This window comes from Rhinichthys klamathensis, unplaced genomic scaffold, assembly GCF_029890125.1.
Source record: "Rhinichthys klamathensis goyatoka isolate OS25496 unplaced genomic scaffold, OSU_Roscu_1.1 h1tg000633l_1, whole genome shotgun sequence".
NCBI lineage: Eukaryota > Metazoa > Chordata > Actinopteri > Cypriniformes > Leuciscidae > Rhinichthys > Rhinichthys klamathensis.
Genome location: NW_026607079.1, coordinates 177,501 through 200,025, shown reverse-complemented (window position 1 = coordinate 200,025; position 22,525 = coordinate 177,501). Strand labels below are relative to the sequence as shown.

Genomic DNA, 22,525 nt, shown 5'->3' with positions numbered 1-22,525 from the left:
AGTCTGTGTTCTGATCTAGAGAGAGCAGTTGTCATGATAGGTACGAAACAGCTTCACTAACAGTTTCATTATTTCTGTCTTACAATAATTCAGATTATCACAGATGTACTGGAATAAAAGGTTATAGTTCGGGTATAAACGGTAGCTATCAAAATTACTTTTGAAGTAACTTGACTCTTCAAATGAAGATTGTATTAATTACATCGTTGCACCAGTAGGTGGCGACAAGTGTTAAATGCATTCGTCATTGAATCGTTCATTCAAGAGATTCATTCAAAAACGCTGATTCATCCAGTAATGAAACAAGTGAAGTCTTTATGAGTGAGTCATTGAATCATTCACTCAATCCGATAAAAAATTGAATTAATTCAATATTTGTTAAATAGACAGCAGCAGTTACGCCAGAATCTCTAGTAAATTACATGTTATTTTGTTTAGTTGTGATCTTTATTCTAAACATGATTTTCAATTTATCCAGAATCGTCCAGCTTTAGCCAACAACATATTTTAGTCATCTAATTGGTCTTGTATATAAATACATCTGATGCATGTGTGCGTAGACTAGAAATTCCCGACATATGACAGACAGAATAACTAACTCTCATTGTCTGCTGGATTCGAGGGCAGAGATGCGTTTGACCTTCAGCGGAGGATCTCTGTGGCGATTATCAACATCTTCAGCGATACGCTGGCAGTAGAGGTCTTTCTGAGTGTGTCAAAGGAGATAGCGTACACCCGGGGCTTGTCCAGTTTACCCTCTTCAATGCAGACCGCCGGAGGGAGGACAACAGTTAGAGGGCATGCAGTTATATAGGTGACAGAAGGAAGTGTTTGTGTGTGGTGTAAAAAATGGATGAAATTGGATGGGGAAACGTGGGATGGGATGCGATTTTTAGTGTTGCTGATGTCTGCATACTTCAGACTTCATGAAACCCTCGACACACACACACACACACACCAATCCGTCACCGTCAGGTATCTGGTGCTTCTGAATCCGCGACATGAGGGAAGCAAACGGCACTTAAGGGTCTCTCTTCATGACTTATATATGAGCTTAGGGGGGTTGAGGCTCGTATTATCGCCCTCAGTGCTGCCATAACCTCTGCCTCAATATTGCACGTGTTTCATTTTGTTTTCCAAAACCTAGTAAGCCACTTATACAGCCAGGATTTTAAGGCATCATATGTGCAAATGAATGGATTTATTTAATTTAATGTTAAAAAAATGACGATTTTACCCAATATTTGCATGTACTTGTTTTTTGTGTACTTTAAAATGTTGCTAAATTGACAACAGGTTTATATCAATTAAACATGCATAAGTTAATTTTGCTGTTGTCGACCATATGCTAAAAAATATGTTATTGTTAAATGAAGATGAAGTAAGAATATCAGAGTTCTGGCTGCTCTTTTTCATATATTTTGACTATTTTATGGTTCTATTTGTGTTTTGGTCAGATTCAAACCTGCGTCTCCCATATGAGCACCACAGCTCAAGAGATGAATTTACTTTAGAAGCAAAATCGTGTTATATTAAGCCAACATACTGATCTACTATTTAAGCGTATTATTATGTGGGCTTGAGAAGGCCAACATACTGAAATCCTATTTAAACTCCTTGTGGGGCTTTAAAGCTACAACCACCAAATTCAGGTGAGACCTTCAGACCGCTAGTATCATGCTAGCAACGTGTTAAAATATGTTCGCAGTGTGATAAGGCATGCTAGTATTGTGTTAATTCATGCATACAACGTACTAATACATTTTAGAAACACGTTATCAATGTGTTAAATCATGTTAGCAATGTTAAATCATGTTAAAACCATGTTAGCAGAGTGTTAAATCATGTTAGCAACATGCTAGCACCGTAATAAATCATGTTAGCTACATGATAAACATGTTAGCAGTGTGCTAATTCATGTTAGAAACATGCTTAATCATGTTAACATGTTAAACGTGCTATTGACATGTTCTAAATCATTTTAGATACGCTTGCAACGTGTTAAAACATGCTAACAACAACATGTTAGCAATGTACTAAAGCATGCTAGCAACATGCTAACAGCTCTGGTGATGAATTATTAATAAATAAATACATTATAAATTTAGTAGTTCTTTTAAAAGTTGCTTTAGTGATGCACCGATCATGATTTGATTCCGATACTGGGAGCAGATTTGTTGTTTATTTGCTCTATTTCTGCCCAAACTGGTCTTAAAAATTAGATGCAACCTCTGCATTTAAATCACGATCCAAATAAAGATCTCTGGCCTGTGTTAATGTCATGTTTACAAACTTCGTAATATTTCGACACAAATTACATTTTGGGAAATGATTGCAATGCCGTTTCTGTGCAAGAACAGAACAGTTAATGGCTGGTCAACCGGTGTATCTCTAGTTTGCTTTATTTCTTCCTCCTGAAATGAACCTTCCTGAATCAATCAACACACTCGATGTTGTCCTCATGAGTGGAATAAATACGCATAGTTTAAAGATGCTCATGTGGATCTACAGCTACTCTGTAATGTTGTTTTGGATGTGCTTGTGGCATCATCGTTAACAAATGCAGACCTCTTTGATTTAAGGGTCAGAAAATGGTTATGAAAAGCTAAATTATGGTTTCTTTTGTTTCAAGAAGATCTTGCTAGTGGTATAAATGCTACAGAAGTGTAGAATATGACTGTCTGTCATGCCGTAGAGTAACTCACAGAACGTAATGACTTTTATTCAATGCACCGTGTGGCATCACTCATTGTGTGGATGTAGGTCATTGGATCAGGAAGCTTTATTCTCCTGACTCTGAGAAAACGAGCGCTGAATCAAAGAGCACGCGACGCTCAGGCTGAGAGAAAAAAATGCCACATTTGAAGATTTTTTTACACCGCTAAAACTTCAGGAACTTCAAGGACTGAGTTGAGCAGAGCTGGGCGCAGAAACACGACCGTTTGAAGTCAGATGAAGAACGGCACAGAATATTAATGCAGGCGTTTTTGCTCTAGGTTGAACGCAGTGAGTTCAGGCTGATGCGCTGAGACACAGAAGAGTCGAGTATTTTTGCTGAAGTAAAAAAAAATTTTTTATAATATTTTTATTTAAATTAAATATTATAATAAAAATATTATTAGTAAATATTATATTTTAAAAATAATTTTAATAGAGTATTCATTTATATTTGTATTCTTTTTTGTTATGTAATTTTTGATTTGTCAATAGTTTTTCATTTACGTCACAGGCCGGCAAATATGGTAAAGATCACTTTTTATTTATTTATGTAATTTTATATATTTATTTATATATATATATATATATATATATAATTTAAACATTTTTTTTAATGATTTGTCAATAGTTTTTCATTTACGTCACAGGTCTGCAAACATGGTAAATATCACTTTTTATTTATGTAATTTATTATTTATTTTTTATATATATATTTTGATTTGTCAATAGTTTTTCATTTATGTCACAGGTCAGCAAACATGGTAAATATCACTTTTTATTTATGTAATTTATTATTTTTTTATTTATATATATATTTTGATTTGTCAATAGTTTTTCATTTACGTCACAGGTCAGCAAACATGGTAAATATCACTTTTTATTTATGTAATTTATTATTTATTTTTTATATATATATTTTGATTTGTCAATAGTTTTTCATTTATGTCACAGGTCAGCAAACATGGTAAATATCACTTTTTATTTATGTAATTTATTATTTATTTTTTATATATATATTTTGATTTGTCAATAGTTTTTCATTTATGTCACAGGTCAGCAAACATGGTAAATATCACTTTTTATTTATGTAATTTATTATTTATTTTTTATATATATATTTTGATTTGTCAATAGTTTTTCATTTACGTCACTGGCCAGCAAACATGGTAAATATCACCCGTTATTTTTTAAATATTTTTATTATTTATTTATTTGTTTTTCCAATAGTTTTTTCATTTACGTCACAGGTCAACAAACACGGTTTGCTAATATCTTTTCTTCAAATCTCAGGCTGGCATGTATGGCATCAGTAACCGGTTAGACCACTGTTTGACATCTACTATTGAGTCAGACCTTCACATGAACAATCCCAGTCACCAAATAATCAAAATCACATAATAATGCAGCCTCGCTTGCTTTATAAACACTGGATTTCATGCATTTTTGTTGAACTGAACAGATTGGTCAAGTCAGCTTTATTTATATAGAGCTTTTTACAGTACAGAGTGTTTCAAAGCAGCTTTACAGAGATAACAGGAAAATAATCAGGGTTCCCACACCTTGGTTAACCTGAAATTCAAGGACCTTTCAAGGACTTTCCAGGTCTAATACCCTCAAATTCAAGGACTAAACCCTCTGGTCCTCTTCTTTTAGGGGTCACACTAGGCTCCGTCGCAGTCGAAAGGGACCGCAGCCTTGAAATGTAACTTCTTTTTTTTCCCAGGAAAACCAATGTATTATATTTTTGTTCAATAATATTTTTTGATGATATTATTCAGAATTTTGAAGGAATTTTATAATACTATGCAATATTTATAATTTTTTATGAGCCGTTTTTTCCATTAGAACTAATTTTATTTAAAAAAAAAAATCAATAAATGCAATATTTCACATTAAAATAGAGCGGAGGCCTTTAAAATCCATTTATTAAAGTGAGAAAAGTGCCACTTGGAGGCGTTAAAAAAATTAAAACTTGTGTAATATTAACTATATAGCTCCCTATATAAAGGCTAGGATGGCTTGAGGGGGGAGTAAATCATGGGCTAACTTCCATTTTAAAGTAAACTACCCCTTATAGTAACACGTAAATGCCAGTAACTAATGTAAATCAAGCAAGCTAGTGGGAAAAGTTTGTTTCCAGAAGAAAGTAGCATCATAGTCCAGCTTAAGTAAGTTCAGTGATGTTTAATTTTGTTGTACAAAAGTTATATATATATATATAAAGCCGCTTTGGAGTAAACTGTGATGTCATCGTCCAGCTCAGTTCAGTTCTTGTATAATAGTGGCAATGCAGGAGATCAATACTGTTGACTATTAAATTAAATGATAAATCGTGTTGTGTTCCTTGTCTACAAATCTGATTGCCATTGGAAGAGTACCATTAAGAGTTTAGGCTGTTTTGTGTTTCTCAGATGTTTGTGTTTTTCAAACTAAGATCATATAAGAAATAGCAGGACAAAGTTGAATTGCTTTTATCTCTGATTGATCTGTTCTGCCTTATTCTTATTTATTACTATTGAGCTAATAGTTTCTCCCATCAGAAACTGCTGGTTTCGGGAAGCTCTGAAGTATTGTTGCGGTTCCTCTTAAATTAAATTCTTCCCTGTCCAGACGATTGTTGCGTAATCCCACAGGCTTTTCCCTGCTAGCGCTCCGTTAGATAGGAAATCACATGATCTCGCCCATCACATCCACATCCAATTTAGACACCGAAATGAAATTTCTCCCCATTCCGAAGTATTCCGGATATAATAGGAATTCCCTTAAGGGAGAATTTCTGGTATGTCTTGAAAAAAAAAAAAATCCATGATGTTGATGGTGGATCAAAACATGAGTGACACACACACACACACACACACACACACACACACACACACACACACACACACACACACACACACACACACACACACACACACACACACACACACACACACACACACACACACACACACACTCTCATTGTTATGCGGATGTGAGGATTGTTCATGTTCACAGAAGCAGGTTTTTGCTTTTTGCTCCACAGACGCTAATAACCAATTCCCATTTATATTCATCATACGCTTTAGACGAATGCAGCACTTTTTCTTTTCGATGGAAGTGAATAACTGGATGGATGATAGTGTGTGATTGAATGAGATGGATCTAGTGTGCGGGATGAATATAATGAGTTACTGGAGTATATTTTAGGACACTGATGCTCTTATCACAGTCGTACACACAACGACTCTGAGCTGTCAGTCAAATCACAGTCATAAATCAGCATGTTACGTTAACTAAAGCTCCTCTCTCATGTATTCATCTGGAGTTAGTGGACCCATGGAGATTTATAATGACCTCCAACCTTTTATACACACACACACACACACTCAAACATCTCTCTCTCACACACACACACACACACACACACACAAACATCTCTCTCTCTCACACACACACACACACACACAAACTCAATCACTCTCTCTCACACACACACACACACACACACACACACACACACACACACACACACACTCCCACACTCACTCACTCACTCACTCACTCACACACACACACACTCACTCGCACACTCACTCACTCACTCACTGACTCACACACACACACACACACACACACACACACATGATTGTGTTTTATACTGTCGTCTCTATATCTTTGGCCAAATTCTGCAGCCCTACGAACAAGCAAACTTTTTTTTTATGTGTTAAATACCCATTTAAAATGCTACATTTGCCAAAATGTGCAGCAGAACCAAAGCACCCTGTAATCCCACAATGCACTTTGCTCAACCTGACCTTCCATTTCCATTTCAATTATTTGCCTGCCAAAGGTCGTTATTTAGAAAAAATTGGATTAAAAATACAAAAATGAATATGATGTAAGAGATGAAAACTGATTGGCGCTCGATGAGGAGCACGCTGCCGTTTAACATTTTTATCTCTGCATATTGCATAACATACTTGTTAAAATATTAATAATAGGCACTATAGAGTATGCAGTGCACTTTCCCAGCTCTTGTTATTGGTGTGAAAAGGCTGTAATGTTTTCAGAGCTGGAGAGCGTGTCAATCATCACTGTATTTACTGTATCTACAGAGAAACAGTCAAACCTAAATATATTCAGACTCCTTCAACATTTCTCACATTATCACAGTTTATTCGCTATATTTTAGAAAATGGTAATGAAATATGAGCAGAACTCAGAGTTATTAAATCAGTGGATATTTGACTGGTTTTGTCCGTTCTTCTGTTAGACTCTCACACATGAATTATGTTGAATATCTGTCAGCTGTTAAATTTAACTACACAATTAGATAATACCAGTTTAGCTCAAACGATTACCAAGCAATGCTTCATGTTGTTCAGTGTGTGTGTAAAAAGAGCATTAGCAATTACAGAAAACACACTAGTAAACAAATATCAAAAATGATATCTGGTGTGTGAGTAATGTTTGGTACAGTACAGCCGCAGAAACACAGCTTGCTCTGCAGATCTCAGGACTGAGAGTGTGTGTTTTAATAGACTCGTAGCGTTGCTCATTGTCTCCCGCAGACGTCTGGTGTGTGTGTCTCTGTAGGCTTCACACACACACTTCATTATTCTCCGCCTCTAACACTCGCGTTGGGCTCGTGGCTTGTGTCTCGGGGGGTTTGATCAGCGTGTGTGTGAAACGCTGATGTCTGTGTTTTCCTTTCACCTGCATCTTACTCTGTTATTACGCTCATGCACTGTAATCCAGGAATGCTCATATAGATTGATTATTAAAGCAAAATAACATGTTGATTTGTCAGGTTTCATTCATATTTAAAGCAGCTGGACTCGTCATGCACTCTGTTTATAAGAGAATCCCTGAAGAACGTGAGAAAATACACATTCATTGCTAGACGATGGATATAGTCTGGGGAATATAATGGTCTTTCTGCTTTACAACTCTGTCTATCTATCCATCTATCGTTCTATCCATCCATCCGTCAGTCTGTCTGTCTATCTATCATCTATCGCTCTATCCATCCGTCTGTCTGTCTGTCTGTCTGTCTATCTATCATCTATCGCTCTATCCATCCGTCTGTCTGTCAGTCTGTCTGTCTATCTATCATCTATCGCTCTATCCATCCGTCTGTCTGTCTGTCTGTCTGTCTATCTATCATCTATCGCTCTATCCATCCGTCTGTCTGTCTGTCTGTCTGTCTATCTATCATCTATCGCTCTATCCATCCGTCTGTCTGTCTGTCTGTCTGTCTATCTATCATCTATCGCTCTATCCATCCGTCTGTCTGTCTGTCTGTCTGTCTATCTATCATCTATCGTTCTATCCATCCGTCTGTCTGTCTGTCTATCTATCATCTATCGCTCTATGCATCTGTCTGTCTGTCTGTCTATCTATCATCTATCGCTCTATCCATCCGTCTGTCTGTCTATCTATCCATCTATCGCTATCCATCCATCCGTCTGTCTGTCTCTATCTATCCATCTATCGTTCTATCCATCCATCCCTCCATCCATCCGTCTGTCGTTCTATCCATCTATCGTTCTATCCATCCATCCATCCGTCTGTCTGTCTGTCGTTCTATCCATCTTTCGTTCTATTATTCTATCCATCTATCGTTCCATCCATCTGTCTGTCTGTCTGTCTGTCTGTCTATCGTTCTATCCATCTATCATTCTATCCATCCGTCTCTATCTGTCTGTCTGTCGTTCTATCATCTGTCGTTCTATCCATCTATCGTTCTATCCATCCATCCGTCTGTCTATCGTTCTATCCATCTATCGTTCTATCCATCTATCGTTCTATCCATCCACCCGTCTCTCTATCTTTCTGTCTGTCGTTCTATCCATCTATCGTTCTATCCATCCATCCGTCTGTCTATCGTTCTATCCATCTATCGTTCTATCCATCTATCGTTCTATCCATCCACCCGTCTCTCTATCTTTCTGTCTGTCGTTCTATCCATCTATCGTTCTATCCATCCATCCGTCTGTCTATCGTTCTATCCATCTATCGTTATATCCATCCATCTAACCGTCTGTCTGTCTATCGTTCTATCCTTCTATCCATCTATCGTTATATCCTTCTATCCATCTATCCATCTATCGTTCAGAATGTTAGAATCCATAACATTCTAATATTCTGTTCCTTCCTTTGTCTGTCTGTCTCACCCTCTCTGTGAAAGTGAATGTGTTTAAAGAAACGCACTGTATTCACTCAAGTGTTTCCGACACGTCACATTCTGAGTGTCACATCTAAACGTCTGTCCTGACATATATCCTGAGCGTACGACTCTCCTCACAGCGCTGCCGGAGAGAGAGATAGACATGCCGTTCACCTGCAGAGGAAAACTATGCCATCCTTTATTCAAACTCACGACTTTCCAAACCTGTGACACTATTTATTTCCTTTATAGATCTCAAAAGGATAAGTTTAGCAGAATGTCCATGCAGCTCTTTCTATAGTGAATGCAGAAATTAAGTAAAGCTTTGCTCTTTGCTGCGGCGTTCAATTTTAATTTCTTCTGTATGTTTAATGTAAGAATTAAATGAAACTTGAACTAGTTTTAGGAGAATGACAATCAAACCTTTGTTCACTGCATATTTTTGTAGCATTTATGTACTAGTCTTTTTGAAGCAGCTTCATTTATTTCATGCATGAATTTAGTGGACAATGATTTCATTGTTTTAGTGAACAAACATTGTTTTGAGTTTTCTCTTCAGGGTCAGTTAGTCAGTACTGTGAGCTCAGATTCTGTCCTGTTAGAGGGTTTCTCTTTTCTCTGAGCTGAATTGTGTCTGATTAATTGACTTCATGTGGAGTTCTTGGCTGAAAAGGCCCCGTTTGTTAGTGCTTGTGCTGGTAACCCAGGGGCCGACGCACTGAAACATTAGCGTGTCGCCGCTGACCTGAGAACAGTCTCTCCTCTCACACAGGGGTCACCACCTGCGCTTCCATCATTGTGTGTTTGTTAACGTTATTTCCCTCGAGTAACGAACTCGGTGGCCTTTAGCCGACGGAGCGCTGGCTTGAAAACGGCGTCGCCATGGAAACCGCCTCCAGACTCGTCGCCGGGTCAGCGTGTGTTTGAAAGCAGCGCGCAGTCTTCAATTATCTCTGTTAGCATCTTTGTTGATTAGAGAGGAAGAGAGAGCGAGGGATGATGGGAACTGTCTTTTCTCAGCCAGAATATTCTCACACCTGCACTGAGTGTTTCTCACAGCAATAACACGTGCAGAAGGTCATGCTCATACTTATGGAAGAAAAAACATGCTTGGGTAAATCATGATTATGATGTAAAAAAAAAAAAAGGTCAATATTATGACATACTAAATCGAAAATTATGACTGGAAAAGGCGAAATTATGACATTTTAAAGACATTTAAATACTGAGTTATAACTTTGAGTTGAAAATGTTGAAAATGTGACAATCAAAATTTACATTTATTATGCAATTTAAACTTTTTATGTCATAATTTTGTCTGTTTGTCTCTCTCTCCATCCATCCATCGTTTTATCGTTCTATTATTCTCTATCTATCATTCTCTCTATCTATTTGTCTATCGTTTTTTTCTTGCACTGTGAAAAACAAGTACATGTCATTGTGTATGTCATAATTTTGACTTTAATCTAATAATTATGACTTAATATGTCATACTTTTCATGGTCAATGACATCATCATTTTGACTGTTTATGTCATTGATTTACAAAAGCAGGTTTTTTATTTATAAATTATATATTTTTAAAAATAGAATAAAATATACAGTTAAATTAATATTTTTTGATTGTATTATATAAAAATTATAATATTACATACAATAATAATAAAAATGTAAACAACTTAGATTAAACCACTAAAATGTGGTTATTCTTGATCATTGAAAGGTTACAACAATACTCTTATTACTCACAGGGGACATATAGTTAATATTTTAGGTAACAGTAATTTAACTGACAGAGAAGCCCGGCTCTAATGTGCAAAATGCGACTACAAGGCATGAACATATTAAGATATTATAAACATTAACATCATGGTTTTCTCTAAAGCTGCTTTGAAACTGTGTATTATAAAAAATCTAGAGATTTTTTCTGAAAATATTCATAATAGTGAGAAAACACTCCTATGTGTGTGTGTGAGAGAGCGAGATATGAATGAGGTCCGTGTAAAATTAATGACATGCAACTAATGAGTGCTTTCCTTCTCATTTATGTCTCATATTTTCTAAAAATCTGTCTAATTGAATGATACACATAAATCATAGTTTTTTAGGGGAATTAAATTAGCATTAGATTTACATTAAGAACTTGTACAGTGATCCCTTCTTCCTGACACTCAGTCTCATAGTTAATAGCCTATAAAATTATATTTTTCATAAAGAAACTATTTTTGTTGCATTTTACATTGACTATTACCTTGGTGTGGATTTTTTTTTTTTTTTTTTTTTTGTAATTCTTATAAATTCTCAATAGTGATTATCATTTAGATTACAGTAATTCAGTATTGTAAAATGAATTGTCATAAAATACTAAACATTTCCTGACACTAAAACAGGCTTTATAATTGAATCATCTGATTTTCGGGTGAAATGTCTGGCCGTGTGTGTTGTGTTGCCTCAGGATGTGTGTTTGCGAGTGTGTTTTCCCATCTGTGTGCCGGGGAACCCCTGTCGACTCCATTATGGTGTTGATGGAGGTTTCTGTTTTTATGGAGATGAGCTTTGCTCGAAGACCCATCGCATCTGAGTCGCAACTATTAATGTAGAGCGGTGCAACCCATCCATAATCGGGACAAAAGGATGGTTGGACGCCTCGGTAATGAGCAGGCATCAATCATATCCCAACAGCCCCGGCGGGAGAGATAAGAGTCATGCATAAGTGCACTGGCCAATCACAGCGCTTTTCAGCTTAGCCCTGCAGGCACGATTGACAGCGCTCTTCAACATTACTTAACCCAATTTAAAGTGTGCATATTATGCTATTTTAAAGGTTTTTTGAGGTCTCATACTACAGGTTTACATGCATCAAAAGTAAAAAAACACTTTAATTTTCTCGTAATCTACAGTGCGCATCTTAATTTCTGAGTCTGAAAACGGTTCGTTTGATGATTGTCTCTCTAAACTCCTCCTTCCTGAGAGCCTGCTCTGCTCTGATTGGTCAGATGGCTCAGTCTGCTGTGATTGGTCGACTGCTTAAAGCTTCATAACTTCATAAGTTTTATTACTTCTGTGAGGCTTATTTTCCGCCTTCCAGAATGAAACTTACATTACATGTGTTTATAGCGCTCAATAAAGCGCTCAAAACACCACCCTATTTTAGGTAAAAATATGAAAATTAATACGTCTATCTAAAGAAACTTTAAGTAAACGTCTGATAATGTTTTTTTTTCTCCAGTGTACTGAAGTGTTTTTTCTAATGATTTATAGTTTATAGGCTGCCTGTTAACATTTTCCCCGTAAAATAATCAAATTAAATTATTTAAAATATTATATTTATTCTTAAATTTTATGTAAAATAACATAAATATACTATATATTTAATAATGAAATAGTGTTATTACAATAGTAATAATTCTTATGAAGTTTCATATTTTTAATTTTTTATCATGTTAATAAAAAATATTATTAGTCATATTGATATACAAGCACAAAACTTTGTTCCAAATTGTGCAGCCCTACAAGCATGCACAACAAACCTTCTTTATAATTTTTTTTTTTAATTTTGGAATGAAATTCACATTTTAAATCACATTTTTAACCAGAAAAATCACGTTTTTTTTCACCATTTCTTCCCCCAATGGTGCAGCCGTAACATCTGATTGGCTGTGATTGCTGCTCTGGTCTGCCGGTCGGGCATCTGGACGTCTCTCAGGTTTGGCACACGGTGTTTGGCAGGACCTGAGCTGTAGTCTGGGTTTGGGACAGTCATTCGCAGAGACAGGTGCTGCTACTGAGTTCCTGTCAAAGGCCGCTTCTCTCTCCGTCGATGTTCGGTGTTTATGAACGCTGCTGAATACATAGTGTCCTGCAGTCTTGTGCATGTTAATATAGATTCAATAATAGAGCTGTTGGACATTTGGCTCATGCACTAGTGGCTAAAACTCACGGACTCTGCATCTATTTGAAATATTTGTTGAAATCTTTTGTAACATAAATGCAGTTTAATGTGTCCTTGCAGAATACAAGTCTCAAAATGTTAGCTTGAGGTGCTCTTTGGATGGGATAATCATATGTAGCCAAAATTCAGGAAACTCTCTTCAAGGGACTCTCTTTAGAAAGATTAAAAAGCCTTTATTGTTATGGCTTCGTCATCTTAAACCGATGCGTTTCGGCATACAAGCCTTCGTCAGGGAGTCAACTTGAGTGTTTTAAATAAAGGTTTGAGATGACCAAGCCATAACAATAAAGGCTTTTTAATCTTTCTAAAGAGAGTGCCTTGAAGAGTGTTTCCTGAATTTTGGCTAAGTATTCATTTATATTTTAAAAGCATGAATACAGCACATGCATGTGTACCACAATACAGGCCAATAAAAAAGGCTGTACTGTACAATAAGTCTATTCCTCTGTATTTACATCTCACATTAATGCCACTGAAAGCCGTTCCAGTTCCAGCTGGCATGACACGAACAAAACACACACAAATCAAAGCTGTTACCCGTTAGATTCGGCCAGCGGGTCGTCGGAGATGGCGAAAATGAAGAGCAGAAGAGACATTAAGACCAACAGGGACATGTCAGAAATGCTCTTGTTAAGATGTCTTATCATTTAACATTGAGTTCTTGAACTATTCATGGTTTTTTTGGTGTTTTTTTGCTTAGTTTTTTCCAGTGGAGAAACTGAGCTCATTAACTAGAGAGCATCTGGCTTGCTGATATATGCTGATTCACCAAGTTTTTTCTTCCACTTGGTTTAGTACCTAAAATATTCCCGAAGACTATGTTTGGAAAGAAAACGACGCATTGTACGGAGCCCCTAAACGGACAAAAAAATATGAAATGGGAGGGAAAAATATATTTCAATGCTTTTGCATTCCCTTGCAGTCATATAGTTGGATAATTATATTGTACATATGCTTCAACATGCGGGATATTGAAATCACTTTTGAATGCGCACTCACTTTTCATACTCAGATTCACGATCACGTGTTCTCTGTGCATAGGTAGCGGCGGTACACATTTCACAAGATAAGATACTTGTCATGCTCAGAATCGCCAAATCCTCCGACATCATCCTGTCAATCATCTTTCCTTGAAATCTGATGCAAAGTAATGTCCCTTAGGGGCTCCGTAGAATGTGTTATTCATTTTCCGTTTCTTACCAAATTGGGATTTTAAGTTGATTTTTAGCAAAAAACACTTTGTTCTTTCAAAATTATATGTTCTCATTAATGTGTAATCACTTCAACCAACTAATTAAGCATTCTCGTAAGTGTATAATCTGCCATTTAGAATACATACGAGCGAGTCACTCGAATGGCGGAGGCCATGTTGCGCATCCATCTTGAAAATACATTAGACAAAGAGGGACCTGGAAATTCAAGCTTCGCCTATCGTGTTTTTCAGAGGCGGACAGAGTACACAGCTTCATTACTTGAGTAAAAGTACAGATAGCCCTTGCTAAATTTTACTCAAGTACAAGTAAAAGTACTACAGTCAGATGTCTACTTAAGTAAAAGTACTGAATTGCTTGTTTTTAAAAGTACTTGAGTATCAAGAGTACATTTTCTAAATATTGCATTACTACTGCCACAGTGCTTACATTTATGTACAGAAACATCCTACATGGAGTTATGAAAAATGTTAATGTTAATACCTTGGAGAATGTAAAAGGAATTGAAAGTAAAATCAAGTCATTTTCATCTTTTTACCATATTGCTTTATTTAACATTTCTCACTTGCCCACAAGGCAATAGCACAATGGCAACGCTCTGACAAACCTCTGCTAGAGTTTTAATGGATTTTTTGCACCCACATTTGAACCTGACTGTGTTAAACACACCGCACACTCAAGAACATCAAAGCAAATGCTCGGCTTACATTAATGTGTAATATCAGAAAAGAAAATTCAGCTGACAATTCGCCTTTGGCTAAGCCACACCCTAGAATGTAGATTGACCAATCACAGCGCAGCCAAGAACGAGCTCCCACAGAGGTCCGACACTTTTTCACAGCGCTCCATTGCCTTTAACACAGGCGTCTCATATTTTTGGTCTCTGCCGGCTATTGCCGTCGTAGTTTTATCAAAAATATGGTTAAACGTTGTGCCTGGGGCATTTGTAACACAGATACGCGTTTCCCAGAGAGGTTGGAGGGGGGGGGGGCGTTTTTTCCCCTTCCCAAACCGAAGTGTCGTCTAGCACACGCTACTAATAAATACACCGTTATACTCGCGTAGTCCGTTTGCTTTGTAATAACGATTATAGAAGTGAATAGAGACCTCCAGCTTTGCATGAACAGTGTTGCTCCGTGATATTGTGAGTCCCAGCCTCCGTCTCCATTAGTAGGATATGCGCTGGGTCATTTGTTGACTGTGACCGGTATGCTTTTGCCTCTATTTGGATGCCTTGTTGTTCCTTGCGTTTCACCTGTATGTCGTGAATATAGCCTTCGAACGTATAATGCAGCCCCTTTTGCCTATGCTTCTATCGGACAGTTTATTTGCTGCTTTATAAAAGTTTGATAAAATTTCAGCAGGAAGAGCTGTCACAGCATAAGCCATGTGGATACCAGAGCCCAGATGAAGTTTGTTTGTCGTACGTAGCAACAGTAACTAAGGGGGGCGGAGCTTAGCGAAAGGCGAATTGTATGTACACTACCGTTCAAAAGTTTGGGGTCGGTACGATTTTAAATACTTTTAAAAGAATTCTCTTCTGCTAACCATGGCTGCGCTTATTTGATTAAAAATACAACAAAAATCAGTTATAGTATTAAATATTATTCCAGCGTAAATCAGCTGTTTTCTGTGTGAATATATAGTAAAGTGTAATTTATTCCTGTGATCAAAGCTGAATTTTCAGCATCACCAGTGTCAGTGTCTTCAGTGTCAAATGATCCTTCACAAATCAGTATAATATGAGGATTTGATGCTCAAGAAACATTTATTATTATTATCAATGTTGAAACAGTTGTTGGTCTGTCAGTTGTAGTTTTTTTTGTTTTTTTAGGATTCTTTGATGAATAGGAAGTTCAAAAGAACAGCATTTGTTTGAAATAGAATCTTTTGTAACATTATAAATGTCTTTACTGTCCTTGATAAATAAAAGTATTGATTTCTTTCCTCCAAAAAAAAAAAAAAAAATTCTCACTGACCCCAAACTTTTGAACGGTAGTGTACATGTGAGTTTATCTGTTTTTTCATCAATCAAATCAATAAACGGGTTGGCACATTTCCGGGATGAACCTTCATCCATTGTTTCATCCATGGTTTCGTCTCTAAATCTGACCATGGAGTTGACTTTGGCGGAAAGCTGAAGGTGATTGCTGATAGGCTGTCCCAATCAGTGGCGCCTGCACAATCCAATCACGTTTGAGAGGTTTCCGAGAATTTTTATTTTATTTTTTATTATAGAAGTAGGCACGGGTACTCACGGTTATGGATAGAAATGTAGCGGAGTAAGGAGTACAGTATTCGCCTCTCAAATGTACTTGAGTAAAGTCATGAGTACTCCCCAAAAATGATACTCGAGTAAAGTACAGATCCCTCAAAAGTACTGTACTCAAGTAATGTAAGCGACGAGAATACTTTTTGTGCGCAAAAAAACAAACAAAAATAACGACTTTATTCAACTATTCATTTCCTTCTCTGTGGGCCTCGAGTGAGTTCTCGTAGTGTTACAGCGCAGCGCTTCTGGGTTGTATGTCACACACACACACACACATGACCAGCGTCGGCCAATAGCGAGCCTACGTGTGACGTACAACACAGAAGCGCTGCGCTGTTACACTACGAGAACTCACTCGAGGCCCACAGAGAAGGAAATGAATAGTTGAATAAAGTCGTTATTTTTGTGTGTTTTTTGCGCACAGAAAGTATTCTCGTCGCTTGATAAACTTAAGGTTGAGCCACTGTAGTCACTCGAACTATTTTAACGATGTCTTTCATAACTTTTCTGGGCCGGCCAGTTTCTATAACATAGAAGCCTATGGAGGAGTGAGACAGCTCTCAGATTTAATCACAAATATCTTTATGTGTGTTCTGAAGATGAACGAAAGTCTTACGGGGTTGAACAACATGAGGGAGAGTAATTACTGACAGAGTTTACATTTTGGGGTGAACGAACCCTTTAAGCAGACTGGTGTGAGTGTCTTGATCTGAGTGTGTGTCTGTGTGTGTTCCTCTCCTCAGAATGGCAGGGATTACGGGTTCCTGGTGCGTCAGAACTCAGAGCTTCTGCGGGCGCTGGAGGAGATGGAGAAATCCTGCGCCGCTCTCAGAGAGGAGAACCGGATCCTGGTGAGGAACCATCGCCTCCACACAGCTCACCTGAGTCTGCAGACGCGCCACGTGTGCTTTTCAGATGCAGTGTTATTTTAAGTCATTTGTTTGTTCAGTATTTCGTATAATTTTTTTGAATTTGTCATTTTTTAAATACTTTTTTTAAAGGAATTACACACACATTTACTGTACATACACATATTTATTAATTGTTATTTATTAGTTTTATTACATTTAGTTGTAGTTATTTTAGTACTTCAAGTGAAACTAAAAATGAGAAATGTTCTATCATCCATCCATACACACACACACACACACGCACGTGTGTAACATCATCTACAGCATGAGTGTGTCTGTGTGTGTGTTTGTGGATGGATGGATTGATGGATGAACGATAGAACATTTCTCAGTTTTAGTTATTTTAGTACTTCAAGTGAAACTAAAAATGAGAAATGTTCTATCGTTCATCCATCAATCCATCCATCCACACACACACACACACTCATGCTGTACATGATGTTACACACGTGCGTGTGTGTGTGTGTGTGTGTGTATGGATGGATGATAGAACATTTCTCATTTTTAGTTTCACTTGTAATAAAACTAGTAAATAACAATAAAAACGGTAAAAAATAGTAAAAGCAATGAAATTACTAAAAATAAGTGAAAACTAAACATTTTAAAATAAAATAAAATAATATATATATATATATTATATTATTATTACGATACTATTACTATAACATTTTAATAGTATAATGTTAATCAAGATTTTGTTTTTCCTTAACATTTTCTATACTGAAATGGGCTGTCATATTTACAGTCATTTTGGACAAATTGATATTGCATGTGCAAGTATTAATTTATTTGGCAAAAAGCATTGCAGCACTTAAAATTCTTCATATCGGGGTTTATTTAGTGAAAATGACCAGCAAACTGTACATTTATAAATAACAAATATTTGTATAAAGATCAAGGAAAATAGCCTTCATCAGGGTGTGAGTAACGGATACAAGCAGAGTTATTTTAAACCGCAATCGCCGATCACCTGGTCATGCGGCACAGGGAAAATATTATAAAGAAAGTATATCTCACCAGTAAAATGACTAAACCATCCCTACACCCAAAGAGCACCGAGACATTGAAGTTACACCCCGTGAGCACTTCTAGCATTCCTTGTATTTATGAATCAAGGAAAATAGCATTAGCCCTTTAAGACTTTCATTTTTTGATCATATCTAATAATATTTTAGTTTGTTTGCATTTTACAGGAATAGTCCTGTGGTGCAACACTAGCCGCGTTGCCATTACCCTTCAAATTGCGCAAATTGAAAATACGCACAATGGAAACACGTCAATTTCGCAAAAACTCCCGTTTATCGCAAAAAAACGTATCCACGTATTCCATAACGAAATGTCGTCAGCAGCATTCAGCACACAGGTGCACTAATCTCTGTAATTTTAAATAACACATTGTCTTCAGAAATATGAAAATTAGTCGGAGCATGTAAGGCTCTGCGCAAGGCTTACCTTCCCCTGGCCAAGCGGCTTGTCGAATTTTCTGATTCATTTGCCTGCTAAAAACAGCCTACTGTTTCCACGTAGAAAAAGGTAATTTTTCTCAGAATTGCGTGATATAAAATCAAAATGGCAAGTTATAAAGTCAGAGTTGAGTGATATACAGTCACATTTGCGTGTTATAAAGTCAGAATTGTGAGAAATCCATGTGAGAATTGTGAGTTAAAAAGTCGCAATCATCTTTTAAGAGGGAAAAGCTGTCCATAAATGCTGGTCTAGGATCAGTTTTCTCCGTAATAAAAGAATATTGGCTAAACTCCGGTGTTTTGAGCGGTGAGTGGATCTACGCGTGTGCAAATCCTCTCGTTATAATAAGCAGTTAGGCTATGGAAATAAGGCATTATTGTGTATCAGCTTTACTGATAGCCTAGGAACTTTGTGAGATCGCGATGAAGTTGTATAACCGCTTTTTAAAGATAATAAAATAGGTGCTCTTTGCGAGCTTTCTGCCATGTCAAATCCTGCATATAGCCTAGTAAATGTTTTTAAAGGGGAAGCGCATCCTCATGGTGTTGGTTCACCCTCCGCCTATGATCAGAAACTTAATATTTTGTGTTTTGGTGTTGTTTAAATATAGAATTTGGTCTATTTCAGTTATATTAGACTAAATAGAGGATGTTATTGTTTTTGTGACCGTCTGTTTTGTAGATCATAAAAAGTGTGCCCCCCCCCTATGAAAATGAAATTAATAAAGAGTTCTTTATTAAACTCATAAAAGACAAAAGAATTACAGGAATACTGGATTCTAAACCTCAAAGAAACGCCACAATCACGAGCTGGAAGCAGAAATGAGGAGAAACACAGAAACTCCTCAAATGAGCCGTTCACAGTATACGGGTGTTTAATGCTTGGATAACACACACACACATACACGTCTCCTTCCATTAATAATAATAATAATAATGTCTAGTGGGGTGGCTCTGATATATATAAACCTACCAACGCCCGTTGCCATGATGTTTAGAATGACTGATCCCGAGAGGAAAAAATGATGTTTTAGTCGCATAACATCGGTTAATGGAAACGCCGTCATTTCGCAATAGTTTTTTATCGATATTTAGAAAAAAATCGCAAATCTGTAATGGAACTGCGCCTTTTTAACACCAAATGTGTTGCTTTATATATTTCACCACCTTGAACAATCTTAAATCTGGTTTTGAGTGTCTCAAATCCTCTCTGTTGTGTGTCCTCAGAGGAAGAGCAGTTCTCCAGAGACGGAGGAGAAGGTGAAGAGGTTGAGGAAGAAGAACACCGAACTCGCCGTCATCGCCAAGCGTCTGGAGGAGAGAGCGCGCAAACTGCAGGAGGCCAACCTGAAAGTGGTGTGTGTTCATCTGTTCATCTGCTCTTTTCACGGCACTGAGTGTGTGGAGTGCATTATATAGCACTTTAAAGGGATAGTTCACCCCAAAAATTACTCTCCCTCATGTTGTTCCAACCCCGTAAAACCCAGAAGCGCTGCGCTGTTACACTACGTGAACTCACTCGAGGCCCACAGAGAAGGAAATGAATAGTTGAATAAAGTTGTTATTTTTGCGCACAGAAAGTATTCTCGTCGCTTGATAAACTTAAGGTTGAGCCACTGTAGTCACTCGGACTATTTTAACGATGTCTTTACTAACTTTTCTGGGCCGGCCAGTTTCAATCCCTTAGAAGCCTATGGAGGAGTGATCCAGCTCTCAGATTTAATCACAAATATCTTAATTTGTGTTCTGAAGATGAACGAAAGTCTTACGGGGTTGAATAACATGAGGGAGAGTTTACATTTTGGGGTGAACTAACCCTTTAAAGGCCCGGTATACTCACAGCGAATTAAAAATAAGCTGCTGAGAGTGACGTTTAGATGAATATGTGCTGCTCTTTCCTCTCAATAACACATAAACACACAACAGAAATGAGAAAACAGCAGTTCAGAAAGCATCTTTATACAATAAGTTGTTTAAAAGCAAGAAGCTTTACAATATCAAACATGAAGAGACAGTGTTAGTGTTGCTTTCAGTTAGAGTTACAACTCTACTATAAAGCGGATCCCCGGGGTATTCATGACTTTACTCGCTGACGCCCGACCTCCACCAACTGAACAGAAGAAGTTCAGACAATGATGTCAAAGAAGGCGGAGCTTCAGAGCCACACCCACCTATTACAGCATCGATAACACACACACATACGCACACAAACTCACTCACATTCACATGATACACACACAAACTCACACACACACACACACACACTCACTCACATGACACACACACACACACACACATACACATACACACATTCTCACATTCACATGACACACACACACACACACACATTCTCACATTCACATGGGACACACACTCTCTCTCACACACACACACACACACACACTCACGCACATTCACATGACACACACACACACACACACACACTCACTCACATTCACATGATACACACACAAACTCACACACACACACACACTCACGCACATTCACATGACACAAACACACACACATTCTCACATTCACATGAGACACACACACATTCTCACATTCACATGGCACACACACACACACACACTCTCTCTCACACACACACACAAACTCACACACACACACACACTCACGCACATTCACATGACACACACACACACACACACACACACACAATCTCACATTCACATGACACACACACACACACACACATTCTCACATTCACATGGCACACACACACACACACACACTCTCTCACAAACACACACACGCATTCACATGACACACACATTTTCTCACATTCACATGGCACTCACACACACACACACACTCTCTCTCACACACACACACACACACACGCATTCACATGACACACACATTTTCTCACATTCACATGGCACTCACACACACACACACACTCTCTCTCTCACACACACACTCTCACTCTCACATTCACATGACACACACACACACATTTTCACATTCACATGGCGCACACACACTCACTTACTCACACTCACACACACACACACACATTTTCACATTCACATGGCACACACACACTCACTTACTCACATTCACATGACACACACACACAGACACACACATACACACACATTCTCACATTCACATGACACACACACACAAACACACACATTCTCACATTCACATGACACACACACACACATTCTCACATTCACATGACACACACACACAGACACATTCTCACATTCACATGACAGACACACACACACACACACATTCTCACGACACACACACACACATTCTCACGACACACACACTCACACTCACAGTTTGCTTTGACGAGATGTTTCGAACTCCCGAACGCTTCGGTCTGATTTTGTTCAAGATGACGCTACACGTTCGTTCTTCGATTTCGCTTGAAGTTTATCAGCGCTTTAAGGCAACACTAGCTATGTTTCCATCCACACGTTTTTATCCGCATTAAGTGATATCGAATGAAAAATGCCTTATGGAAACAGTAAAATTCGATTGAATTTCATGAATATCGACTCAAATGAAATACGATCGGTCTCATCGGATTTTATCTTGATGGATATACGGCTTATGCGATAAACGCGGATGGAAACGTTATTATGGTGCGATCCATTTTGCCTAGTAAAACTTTGTTCGCAAATGTTGGCTTGAATGTTGTGCAATTCAGTGAGAAAATGAATGGAAACACCTTAACATGTCTCAAATCAATTCGATACACCAATATGATCGCAAAACAGCATGTGACGTCATTACACACAGGTTTTTATCCGCTTTAAAGCCGTTTGATGGAAACACACTTTCACCAGCTTTATTCGCCTGAG

The 22,525-nt window shown here is 37.6% G+C and overlaps 1 protein-coding gene across 14 annotated transcripts in view; it reads left to right on the top strand.

The window, feature by feature from the left end:
- LOC130076194 (peripheral-type benzodiazepine receptor-associated protein 1) overlaps positions 1-22,525 on the top strand; it is a 187,628-nt gene that overhangs the window by 61,470 nt on the left and 103,633 nt on the right. For all 14 annotated transcript variants that reach the window (XM_056241180.1, XM_056241189.1, XM_056241178.1 and 11 more), the window contains 2 exons: positions 17,047-17,154; positions 19,908-20,036. In XM_056241180.1, coding sequence (XP_056097155.1) covers positions 17,047-17,154; positions 19,908-20,036 — 237 coding nt within the window. The remainder of the gene's footprint in view (positions 1-17,046; positions 17,155-19,907; positions 20,037-22,525) is intronic.